This window comes from Pezoporus flaviventris, unplaced genomic scaffold, assembly GCF_033815535.1.
Source record: "Pezoporus flaviventris isolate CSIRO_AGI_PZ_B2104156 unplaced genomic scaffold, CSIRO_AGI_Pfla_v1 ptg000013l, whole genome shotgun sequence".
NCBI lineage: Eukaryota > Metazoa > Chordata > Aves > Psittaciformes > Psittacidae > Pezoporus > Pezoporus flaviventris.
In genome coordinates this window covers 34150858-34163907 of record NW_026892561.1, presented here as the reverse complement: position 1 = coordinate 34163907, position 13050 = coordinate 34150858, and the positions used below count along the sequence as shown (strand labels likewise).

The window sequence follows — 13050 nt, the reverse complement described above, 5'->3', positions numbered from 1 at the left end:
CTTCTGACACAGCATGAGTCAACACAAAGAATTCAGAAACAAGCTCAAAAATGGCTTAGTTTTTGTAATGTGTCCTTCATATACTTTGATAAAGAACTATGAAGCAACTGAACGGAAATCTGGAAGGATGTACATCTGGAAATGCTTTACTTCTGGCACATCTTAAGCCATCTTGTATAAATATTTTTTGTGGCATGAAGAGGCTGCCTGGTGAAACACAACACCAGGCAGGTATTTGCTGCAATATCTGTAAGCCAGGTATTTGCTGCAATCCCTTGCACACCCATCCTGGGCTGAAACTGAAAATTGCTTACAGTGATGTAAATCTGAAAATATTTATCCAAATTTACCCTGGAATAAACCACTGGTGTATTTTTTTTAACCCAGGTTTGCAAAATGCTTTAGAATCCATGTTGGAAAAAAAAACAAAACCAACAAACCAAACCCTACATTAATTTATTCTGGATTGGCCACAGGGCAAACAGGGATTGCAGAGCAGTATTGCAGCACTGGCTTTGCTGTGGTTCCTGCTGGCTACTGGGGGTTGGACCTTCCCTGTGTGCTCACAGCACAGAAATTCCTCAATTCTGATAAAGCATTCTGACCCTGCTATAACAGAACACATGAAACTTAATATAAAGTGTAACAGATGACATTGAGGCTGTATTCACATCAACAGATTTCAAAACGTTTCAGATTAAAAGTGTTACCCTTTATTGTAACAACCACCTGCATAATTTTGCTTCCTGCTCTACTGGCAGAGGAATAATATGAACAACTATAATAATTTTGTCACGTAATTCACAACATTAGAAGTTCTATTAGCAATGGGAACAACTGATGAAATGAAAAAGTCACATTACAACAGAAACTCAGTCTGTCAAGCAAAGTATCGACTAGGTCATGGAAGAAATATTCCCACTAGGTTTTCTGGGAAATGTAAAAGCCGAAGGAAACAGCAAGCCTAGGTCTCACTCCCAGAAAACTCAATGGCACTTTTCTTGCTCGGTAAACCAAATGGAAAGTGCACTAGAAACAAACTCAGGTTCTGTATTAATAAGCAAAACCAAAACTGAGAAAGTACATCCAGCAGCATACTGTGGAGACCAAGACTGAATGCTGAAGTCTTTAAAAGTGTTTTAGATCTGCCTGACCTTCTTCAGCCTTCAAAGGCTCTTAAGACAATCTGCAGCTCCCGGGTTTCCAAAATTCAATTCACTGCTTAATTCATTAAATCACTGAACATCAGTATGTCATTTTCCAGCTCCAATATTTTGGGAACTCAGAGATACTGTTACTGTCACGGAGTGATGAAAGTTCCCAGAGTAGCGCAAATGCTAGTATCAGAGCAATAGTAGGATTATGCAACCAATGTTCTGGAGACTAATCCCTTTTCTGGGGTGTTTGATATGTTTTGTAGACTTTGTGTGTGTGATGCACTACATCTAATCCTACCCATGAAGGCATGTTCTTTCCTAAGCTTTTTATTCACCCCAAACTCCTTCATACTCTACCAGCTCTGACTTTTGACTAGTAGACCTTGGCACACACTGAAGTTAAACCAGTATTGAACAGAAAAGCACTTCTAATGCCTTTGGATGAGCTAGCTAGGATTTCAGTAGCAGCTAAAATACTTAGTGCAAGCTCCACTGTGTCTAAGCAAAACTGGTCCATAAGCTGGGTCTCAGATGCGGGGATGCCCTACTCCTCATACAAGAAGTCACAGCAGGAGTTCCCACTTCAATGCAACATTATCTTGGGGGTTCAGCAGGTGTTCCTAACAAAACTCCTTTATTTAAATCAGCCATAGCCTTGGTAAATTAATCTTATTCAGTCAGACATCTTCATGCGTACACTGTTCTGAGAGAGAGCATTTTAAAATCACATTTGACAATTCATTTCATCCAATTAGGCTGGATGGAGATGTTCAGGAATAAATAGATATTTGTCCTACAATCCTACAGCGTCGTTTTCCAAGAAGCCTGATTAACAGCTTTGAAATAGCATTTGCTGAAATCCCAGAGACAGTAAACAGCTTTGAAAGATTAATCTTTTAAACATCAGTAACATCAGGGGTAACTAATGGTGCCTGTGCAAATGATCATTTCCATAAAATCCAAGTCTGTGTTTAACTAGGTGAATTTCCAAGTGGCTGCCAAACAGTCCATAGTGGCAGCTAATTTGAATCTACAGTCTGAAACTGCAAACAGGGAAACATCCGCGTGTAGCATCACCATTTTTAATCCTGTTGGGAACAATCCACAGGAAGCAGGGAGGAGGGGGTGGAGAACTAGCCTGCAGACCTTTCAAAGCATGGTACAAAGGAACACCATGGACCCTTTGCAGAGGTTGTAAATACAATGGCTGGTGAACATTTTTCAACCTCCCCACAGGCGAGTGCTTCTTATAAAAGGGAGGTCAGAGACATGCACCTTACAGGCATCCAGAAGAGGACTTGGCATGTCAGTAAGTGGAAATGCTCGGAAGATGCCAGAACTAAGGCAAAGAAAGGGAAGGGGCAGGGAAAGAAGTTTTGTTTGTCACAATTTGAGCACAACAAGGGCTTGCTGTAGCTATTGTAAGGGTCTTTGTTCAGCTGTTCTAAAGGTCAGGGCAAAGTTCTACATTTTTTCCTAAGGAAAAAAAGAAAACAAGACCACTTACCTTTTGGTGTGGAAATGTAGACTGAATGATGGCAGTTTCAAAACTATGTGTCCCCTTAAGCTGTGTCTTCTCCCACAGGGCTTTAAGGACTTGCACAGGATTACTCTGTATGGACAAAGGTTCTGCAAACAAGCTCTAAAGGAAATGTTGAAAACAGGATTTCAGGCACTTTTAAATTTGTCATTAACAAAGAGCTTCTCATTCTTACAGTGAGGCAGGCATGCAGATAACCGGGGGTTAGTTCATTTCTCTGTGAGAAGTTATGATGGATCGATATGCACACAAGTAGATATATCCTCCAGTATTTCATTTCCTCTGGGGCTTTTCTTGTTTATTGTACATTACACGTCTTTACAGTCTGCGGCTCACCAAATATTATCTATCAACTACCACTATGCGCAGCCACTTGCATGTCATTTTTGTATTGAAATGCTAGTCTATCAAAACACTAGCAGCAGTGGCCTCTGTGAACCAGGTGCAGATCTCAGTGACATGCAACTTTCTGGAAAAGACACATCATTTACCAGTGAATGCAAAGTGATGCTTAGAAGCACTGCAGGTTTGTGTATGTTTATTTGGACCTGACTGCAGCTCTTGGTCCTTGTGTGGGGAAGAGTAACAGTGCAACAATTGTGACTGCACTGAACACACAGCAGGATGAAATGCAAGAGAAAAAACCCTCCACAGAACACATTCAACACAGATTTTGCTGGCAGAGTACAGGAATTTTCAGCCTGTGAACATTCACAAAACAAGATGAAACCTGTGTTGGGTTGAGTCCTTTCACTGCCAAAGCTCCCTGTTTGAAACGAAAGCAAGGATACAACCTTATACTGCTTCGAATTATTCTAGTATTTCAACAGTATTAGGTTCTTTGTTGTATATACTGCACACAACGTCAATGTTACAAGAACACTACTGTGGCTGAGACAGCTTAGCATTTCTACGTCTACTATATCTATTTGCATGCAGGAGCCAAATTAAGAGTGCACAAGACAATCTGATTTTCCATATTTCCAGTATTTGATTTTGCAATATGAACCATGAACCTACTTTTAATGTAGGTTTCCTGGATGGACATTACTCCCTCTCTTTCTAAGCAGAAACTGAACAATCCTAATCCCACTGTTTGGCATCCAACTGACACAGACGCGTTTCAGTAAGACTCAACTGGGAATTTTATCGTGGCTGAGGCAATGCATTTTTTCCGGCTAAACTCTCAGAAACAGCCAGATCATTTTGTTCGAATTAAAAGGGAGAAGCAGCCAGCTCCAGGCAGCCACCTGGCACAGGAAAATGGCAGCCCAATTAGTTTGTGTTTGGCAAATTTATGAGTAACTCTAGAGAAGGTGTTAGAAAGGGACACGTTCGACAGCCCCTTGCTTGCTGGTGCTACCATAGTGATGTGACCCTGTCCTGCTTTAATCATTAATTGTAATGCATTAATCGTATAGCATTAGAGGATTATTTTAATGAATGAATCTGTGAACCAAAGCATCCTATTGAAACCACTCTAATATTAACACTTACTCCATTTTTGTCCCATTTAATCATCACTTAACTGTAAGACAATTTCTCAGATCTTCACTGACATATACTTCTCTTCCTATTGTCCTACAGTAATAATTTGCCATTTCACAACTTCCATTCAAGGATTTTGAAGCATGATAAAACTATTCACTAATATTTTAGAAATTAAATAGAACACAGGGTCATGAAGTTAAGGATCTGTTCTGGAGACCTGAGAGAAAAAGTCTCTCTTGCTTTTACTTTTGCAGAACACAAAGATAAACAGAATATGGAGCGATTGGCAAAAAAAGAAAAAAACATGGTAACTAGCATTGAAACTGTCAGAAACTGTGTATTAGCCATCTGTCTGTAAATCTATGACAGACCTGCTGAAAACGACATTTTTATCACCAGCCTTTCATTTAAGTTATTAATAACACACTATAAATACATTTTAAGTCAAATTTATCTCTTGTACAATTTCGCAGGCTTAAATAACATCATCCCAGGGCTGAATTTAGGGCCCTGTATTTAATTTAGTAATAGTTATATACCCAGTACTTAAAAGCTTCAGGATTTCAAACAAAAGAAAATCATAAATTATCTGACATCAAACACCATCCTGATGCACAGCAGACTTCAATACTCAAGTGCAACACAGGAGAAACCCTTTGTTTAGTTCCCTTCCCTCTTCTCTCCCTCTCCCTTCCTCCCCCCCCCCCCCGAGTATTAAGTGCTGTGTTTACAGCATGCTTGCAAAGGCAAACTAAACTGTGATCCTTTGAGCCTGGCTCTGGCAGCATGGAGTAATTCTGCTGTGGGCTCCTTGGTGTGGGAGCCCAGGGCCAGGAGTAGCACTGGCAGAGCTGGAACAAACTAACAAGACTGCAGGGAAAGAGGCATTGCAGTGGGACAAATGCAATTACCTAGCCCAGAGCAGGGAAAGCAGCAGGCAATGGAAGGACCAGTGTGTAGGGGCAGTGTCTGAAGGAAGCAAGACCTAACAGAGACACATGGGGATGGCGAAGGAGGGCAGTGGGCACCCCAGTGCAGAGGAATGGGGAAGTAAAGTAGTATTTCCCCTGTGAGCTGGGAACTATGTGAAGCTCAATAGTCCTGATAAAAGATGGAACTGGCAGGGCTAAATTCAGAATTACCTGGGAAGGGCTTAAAGGGAGAGATTTTTTAGTGAAGAAATGATCAGGAAAAGGCAAGGCATGAGGCTTTAAAGGTGGAATCAGTGCTTATGTTGTCAGTGTGACTGATTCAAACCATCAACCACAGAAAGAGCAGAGGTCGTTGCGCTAAAGTGCAGTGGCAGGGGCAGCGGAGGCTGCAGAGTGGCAAGCGAGAAAAGCCAGTGCTGCCGCCTGTCTCCTCTGCATCTGCTCCTCCTTTCACATTTTTGTGTGGTTTTGTACTTTTGTTCATACTTTCCAATACCTGATTTCCTCTCATCAGGGATAAAAGGTACACCTGCAACATAATTCATTTGTTCTCTCTAGGTCCTGTTAAAATTCAATCTCTTTCTTCAGGTTTTCATTTGCAGGGTAATTCACCACCTTTATTTTCTTTGCTTCCTTTGCTCTGCTCTGTCACTGTCCTGTCCTTCCCCAGCCACCTCTCAGCTTGACTCCTGACCATCCCCATTCTTCATCTACAGCAAAGCCCCCATTCCCACAAGCAGCTTACACAGGCACCTCCAGATCCAGAGAAACCAATTCTTGTACTGAAACACACAAATACTCCCAGTGACCTGCATCTTTTAAAAACCTTTTTTTTTGTACGTATTTAGGGACTAACACAAGGAAGAGTGATTCAAGCAATTAAATTAACAGCATAACTCACTGTGAATGTTTTAAATTTCAGCTAAATCCTTTGTATTTCTAAGGTTGCTTTAGGGTTGGTTGATTCTATGAACTGCAGCAAACAGCTCCACACAGGTTGAGAAGCTGAAGCTTACCATTTTAACACAAACCCCACCTGCTTAATCTTGAAGTGTGAATGTAGTGATTTCTCTTACAATGTCATACTATTTGTAATCTATTAAGAAAGACCACATAGGTCCAAATACTGGGCTGGATTTGGGAACAGTATTAAATGGGGAAGTGGCTGTAGGGTTGGTAGGGGAATAGCAATAATCAGATTTGTAAATCCTGCTCAGTCAAAATGTCTGCAGTAAAAAGATCCCAGTGGGTGCTGCACCTCAAACCTCCACCCGCAGCCTCAGGGTTGACTCTGTTCCCCTGCAAATGTACTGCAATATTCCTATTCATTTGCAAGGCACCTGGGACTTACTGGAAGTTTTGCCTGAATGAGGGCAATAAGGTTTAGTCCCACTTTTTTATCCCCAGACTTTGTAATCTCACCAGACTGTTTGAATTTGTTGTGTTTAAAAACTTATAAAATGCAAAATCATTTCAAACTACTACAATGGCTTTAGAAGAAATCACAGGGGTCACAAAGCACAGTGGCTTAGAAGTGTATTGAACAAACATTAAAACATTCTTTCCAAGTGCAACGTGAACAATGTAGGGATGCCATGAATTTGTATTGCACACACCTGCTGGAAGAGGAACATGATATGGATCCACAGTGAAGGTTGCTGGCTGATGAGGGTAAAACTGGATTTACTGTACAGGCAGTAATGGCCCTTCAGTGGACAGCTGAAGAACAGCTTTGCTACACAGCTTCTAACAGTATCTAGAAATAAATATACAGAATATTAAAATTAACTACATAAAAGACAAAAACCTAACTGTCCATTACCAGTGAGAGGGCATGCATTTCCACTAAGGGGGTATCTCAGTCTGGGTCAACTCCTGCAGCTTTCAGAACAATACTAGGGAAATTTGGTCTCCTGTGCTTTAAATCTTACATAGTCATCATTTACTTCCAAATGCAAAAGGTACAAGACAGTGCACAGTCAGGCTGTTTACATTCCTATTGCTTTCTCCTGCATTTGATACCAATATTTATCTTACCAAAATAGACATCTGTCAGAACCATTCCCTATTACAAAACAACCACATGGGAGTCTGATATCTGTGGGATCCTTATTGAGACTTTGTGCAGCTAAAAGCTGACATCTGTAGCGATGGAGGAGTGCATCTCCTAGCCAGGAATGGGATCATTCAGCCGCTGGTAAAAGCTACAGTACTTCCCATATGCAGTGGATTCCGCAGAGCAAAAAGGTGCATAAGTCAATTTACAACGCTATTGTGCATGTCACACGTTCTCTGTGCAGGCCATCTTATACATTTATCACCAAAAATACTACCATTTCAAAGAAGAGCATCAGTGAGTATTCACTGAGCTGTGTGTCACCTCAGGGAGCTGAGTTGCCAGCCCCTGCCCAGCACTGTGAGGACTCCCAGCTTCAGTCCCTCTCCCCATCCACCCAGGAGCTGTAGCTCCAGAGCTCAGCTCCACCTGAACCTGCCCATGCAGAGATGCTCTGCCTACAGCCAGGCTTCTAAAGGGTCCAGGTCCTACAACTCCCACTTCTTACCAAGCATATGTACTACAAATCTGCTGGTCATACCCAATTTTTACACACTAGGCCAGGGAGTGGCAGCTTTTGCAGCTATTCTGAGAGGGAAAACCCACGAGGCAAACGAATCATTGCTGCTGCTGTACTGCAAGGCACAACGTGACACAACTCCTATCAGCAAGCCAATGCAAGGGCAGCCACTACCAGAGCCCACTGGCCACAATGCCACACCAGCCACAGACTTTGCAGAAGAAAACATATGGAGAAGAAAAGGCACGGAGCTGAGGTCCAACTGGACAGGAGGCTGCAGGTGCATGCACAGTTACACACCAGGAAAGGTGGGTAATCACCTTTGAATGTCCATTCACAGCCGCAACTCAGTGTCACCCACTCAACACAGAGGTTTTTCTCCAAAAGTGCAGTCTGACTTGCAGTCCCAGCTCTGGGGCACTACAGACAGGCAGAGCGTCTCCAGTTCTCACCACTCTGTTAAATACTGACCATTTATGCCAGCTGTGATCATGTCACCTGTTGATAAAAATCCCGCAGTGGTTACATGCAATCTGAAGGTGACATTTGGGATCAGCTGCTCAGTACAGAGCTATAACGTCACATAATGTTACCTGACTCTGAACTTCTCATGCTGGTTTTAACTGGAAATGAAGCCCTTGAGATGCACAATTGCACTTTTGCAGAGTATTGACCTTGAACCCTCATTTTCTGTCTTTGGATGACTACTCAGAATGATAACAGCATGCTAGGGATAACCTATTCAGACTTTTTATTAACTTAAAATAGTGGTGGTATTTTATAGCCCCTTTAAACAGGAACAAACAGCTATCCAAGGTAAAAGGTATGGAAAACAAGAGACAGAGATCCTTAGTTCATGACCATGATGCAAACACAGGAGAGAGCTGTGCCCTCTTTACTCAGCTGGAGAGTTGAACTTGGAAGGGGAGAGGAACAACCTGACCCACCAGCTAACCCAGTTTCCTAGCTAAAGGCAGGAATGATAGACAGACAGATGAGCTGCCATGAAATGGCTGATGAGCCCACTAGATCTATGCACCAAGCCACTGTTGCTCACTACTCCTGAGGCCTTGGCTTGCCAGCATCTACAGAACCGAGCTGAAGTGTTTTCAAAGAGAAGAGAGCACAGTGCAGGCTCCTGAGGCATTGGACAGCCAGATCTCACCGTGCAGCATCCACAGAATGAATCACCAGTTGAGAAGGCTGACACGGGCCAGCTGCGCAGGCAGCATTACTCAGAGTCTCATGGTATCCTGGTGAGCCCCTGTGCGTTGAAGATGTAGGAATAAAATGCTGTAAGAAAATATCCTAACTGGAAAAATGAGTTGTAACTTTTTAGAGAACATGACTAGGAGGAGAGAGTTTAAATAGCATGACCTTCTGGATCTACCGACAATGAGAGCCAGGAACAAGGAAGACAGATATCAGAAGGCCCTTCTGTCCAGCAACAGACCATCTTGAAATACTTGTTGGTTTTAACATTTTTCATCTATCAGGACATGAAAGCATAGAAGAGAAATGTAATAAACTCAGTATTTCACATAAACCACAGTGTATGAGGAGTGAGTTTACCAGAGGCACGAAAGTCTGGGTCCCTGGAATGAAAGTATCAATGGATCAGATTGTCTCTGAAAATGCAGAAAACTCAAAACTGAGAGTTTGGAAGCTGTCGAAGATGCTGTAGAGTAGCCAGACGGTTGTTAAGGTGGGAGAAAAAACTTCAGAAGCTGGCAAGTGGAAATCACTCTGATATCCTTTGAGAAATCTGTTTGAAATTGCTGAGTGAAGGAGGGCACCAGTACCAAGCTGGGGCTGCAGAGCTCACTCAGACTCCACTGAGGCACAGAAGGAATCTGAGATGTAGAGGCACAGGAAGATTAAAGGAGTTTGCAAAAAACAGTAGAGTCACTACATGTGCTGTGAGGAAACACACACAAGCCAAAGCAATGCATAATATTTGGAAATGAGCACAAGAACCAAACCAGATTGTAGCAACCATAAAGCAAGGGATGACAACAGCACTCCTTCCTCAGAGGAGCTCAGCAACATTACAGCAGATGAAACTTGGATTATCTGGAAACTAATGGGGTGTTCATTAATCTTTAATCACAGGCAGGTGCAAAAGCCAAATAGGGGGCAGAAGGAGCAATAGTGAAAGCAGAAGAAAACTCACAGGCACTAGGAGGTCAGAGGGTCAGACCAGGCAGTAAGCTTTCTTCCCAGAGAGGGAGTTCATGAACCAGGTCAAAATGAGGAGCTGAACAGCACTACAAGCATCATCTGAATCACTCCCCACCAAAGAGACAGGAGGAAGGACCTAGACCAGTCCTAGCTCCCCTAGCCTATGGGTGAGCCAAAAAGAAAACCATCCATATGTGCCTCTAGAGTAGCAGAAGGCTACTTTGAAGATGTTTCTTTTCCTGTGAAACAGCGATGGAAAGAGGAGCTGTCTTCATCAAACACACCAAAAAGAGAGGCACCCTCTGTGGTGTTAGGAAATACGGCACTCTTTCCTCCTGTGAAGGCCTGAAAAAAATGAATATGTTACAGGAGAATGTTGCCTTGAAGGAGGAAAGAACCACACAAAGTGGTGGCTTGATGCCAAGCACTGGGCATTTGTAGACTGCTCTTTGAAGAAAACAACATTAATTGTGCACATTGACTAAATCCTCTGGAATTGTAAAAGTTCTGTTTGGATCACATCAATCAACTAAGCGCAAACATACTCTTGAAATCTACAGTGGGATACTATTAGAAAGGTCTGTATGATCATTAGCTTTCAGCAGTAGAAAGCCAGGGCTTAGCTAAGCCAACAAAGATGCAAATGCTGCTAAACTGAGATAATTGAAAGACGGGAGATTTAGATTAGATATTAGGAAGAAATTATTTGCTATGATGGTAGTGAGACACTGGCACAGGTTGCCCAGAAAAGCTGTGGCTGCCCCATCCCTGGAAGGGTTTAAGGCCAGATTGGATGGGGATTTGAGCAACCTGGTCTAGTGGAAGGCATTCATGCTCCTGGCAAGAGGGTTGGAAGTGGATGATCTTTAAGGTCCCTTCCAACCCAAACCCTTCCATGATTCCATGCTGCTCCAAGGAGGCTGCTGACAGAATACTTTTCCAACAGCGTGGTCCAAACTAAAGACCCCTGTTTTATGCATCACAGATGATAACAAAACTTTAACTTCAGTACACTCAACCAGAAGTAGAGGCTTGGTGGTCTTGGTTCCTGTGTGTGAAAAGTATAATAATTCATTATGGGAAATCACTCTTAGCTAAAAGAGACTATAAACCACACACTGCCACTGCGAAAAGGAGCTGGCAGTCAACGCCTTCCTCTTCAGTTAGGATGGCAGTTATTTTTTCAGTTACAAATGTATGAATTGACAAGAAACACGGGAGACGTTTAAAGGCTGCAGGCAAACATTAGATTGCATTTAGCAACTGCAAGGCAGCAGAGTCCAGAGCTAGATTTCCTGCAATCTTCAGTGAGTCCACAGTAGGTCCACATCAATCTGATTAAATCCCACCTGGGCAATCTTCCAAAGAAGTCATTGCAGCTGGGAGCAGAAGGCTGCAGAATCCCAGGATACCAGCCCCCAGTTAGCAGTTAAGAGAAAGGATGCCCACTGCTAGGTGGGACTGTGTTTAAAGGGACTCTGAAGGAGGTTTCTGAATGCTGTAGAACAAAAAACTGCAAAGGTTATATGAAGACGCAAAAAAACCCTAACAAACTGCTTAGCAAGACATTGTGGATGACATTGAGAAGAATCCTGAGGCTGATAATACATGCCAAAATAAATGTAATTTCAAGGGCTGGAGTCCATGCTGGCTGAGCAAAAAGTTAGTTCCTGGAAAAAAGTAGCATGAATTTGTCAATACCAACTGAAAAAATGCCTCCTACTCAGACACTCTTCCAACCTTTGGCACGAGTGATTACTCATAACTATTTCTGCATTGATGTGCTGAATTTGGCAATATCTAGTAACAAGCCAAGGTTCACTACATGCGTTTTTCAGTGGTTTGCAATGAACTATGAGTTTCAACATAGAACAGCTAATATCAGTTATCCAAGGTCAGCAGAAAGTGGTATTTAAATAATAAACCTATTCTGATAAAAATTAAGATGACCCAGATACATATCTAGCACTGTTACACTATATTCTACTCAAGTACAAGCCAACATAACAGTACTATAAGAAGCCAAACCTAAGCACTGAATGTTTCTAGAAATGACAATATTACTCTTGTGTTTCCCCACTTGTGGAGCAATTTCAATTCAGTCTATTCACTATATCCTACTGTAGCAGAGTAGTAACATTCACCATGGGTTTTGATATTTCTAGTATAATATTGCACTTTTATAATATCCTATTAAAGGATCCCAATGAACCATTATTGAAACCTCAACATGTCCATCACTGTAGGTCATTTTTACTTACCTTGCGGGTAAGTTAGAAGTGTGGCATGATCATTTAGGAACAAAGCATGCATGTGACACATACATGCGTGTGCTTGTGCTCAGACATACTCTGAGTGAAAAAAGGTGCTTTTAAAATCATTGCAGTATTTATGAATTGCATAAATGTATTTCATACAGAAGTATGAATTACTGATGTAATTCATCAGTACAATACACAGTTTAAGAAGATACATTTTGGGCTTTCCTAAAACACATGTGCATAAATCAGGTTAGGTAAGCTATATTGGATACTTTTCCCAGTCCATCATTGCAAGTTATATAAAATACTGTGAAACAAGCATCAACTTTGTCTAATTCCAATGGACTTCAGAGGAGTTAAAGTACAGAAAATACAACAAAGCAAGACCAATTAACACTGTGAGATTGGAAGGCAGTCATTTCTATGGAAAACAGCTTACTGCATTTGCACTTGGCAATGCAGAGCAGCTGACAAAGGGAAATCTGATGGGTGAGCAGGGATCGGGTCTGTAGCTTTAGGTAGGAAAGGGGAGCATACACCAATTTTTGCTAGGAAGAACAAAAGTAAATCACTTGCAGGTTCGGGTTAGCAAAAAAGCTTTGAAGGTGAAAGGAAACCAGTCTCAGCCTAAGAGGTTGGAGACAATGTAGTTCCCTGAATCCCTGTGTAATTCCATGTGTGGAAACACGCAACCACTCACCCTGACTTTACGTGGTAAGGAGAGATTAATGTAGCCTCAAGAAATTTTCAGATTATCAGTAAGGTACAACACACAGGAGAGTCCTGTCAACAGAATCTACTCACTCTGCAACAGCTGTCTCAGTACACAGCACATCTTGATGAGTGTTGGCAATCCAGTGTTGACTAAAGGGCCCTTTGATATGCTTTAGAGAAGTGAAGTCCAAGTTATGG

General features: G+C 42.1%; 1 protein-coding gene across 8 annotated transcripts in view; it reads right to left on the bottom strand.

Annotated features, from left to right (window-relative positions):
- Positions 1-13050, bottom strand: part of VEPH1 (ventricular zone expressed PH domain containing 1) — a 96978-nt gene that overhangs the window by 19598 nt on the left and 64330 nt on the right. For 5 of the 8 annotated variants that reach the window (XR_009743203.1, XM_061452670.1, XM_061452669.1 and 2 more), the window contains 2 exons: positions 6737-6876; positions 2665-2799 (listed from right to left, as the gene is read on the bottom strand). The exons of 2 other annotated variants lie outside the window; for them this stretch is intronic. Coding sequence is in view for 4 of the 6 variants with exons in the window: in XM_061452670.1 (XP_061308654.1) it covers positions 2665-2799; positions 6737-6876 (275 nt within the window). In the remaining 2 variants the exon portion in view is untranslated. The remainder of the gene's footprint in view (positions 1-2664; positions 2800-6736; positions 6877-13050) is intronic. One more of the 8 variants, XR_009743206.1, reaches the window with a different exon arrangement.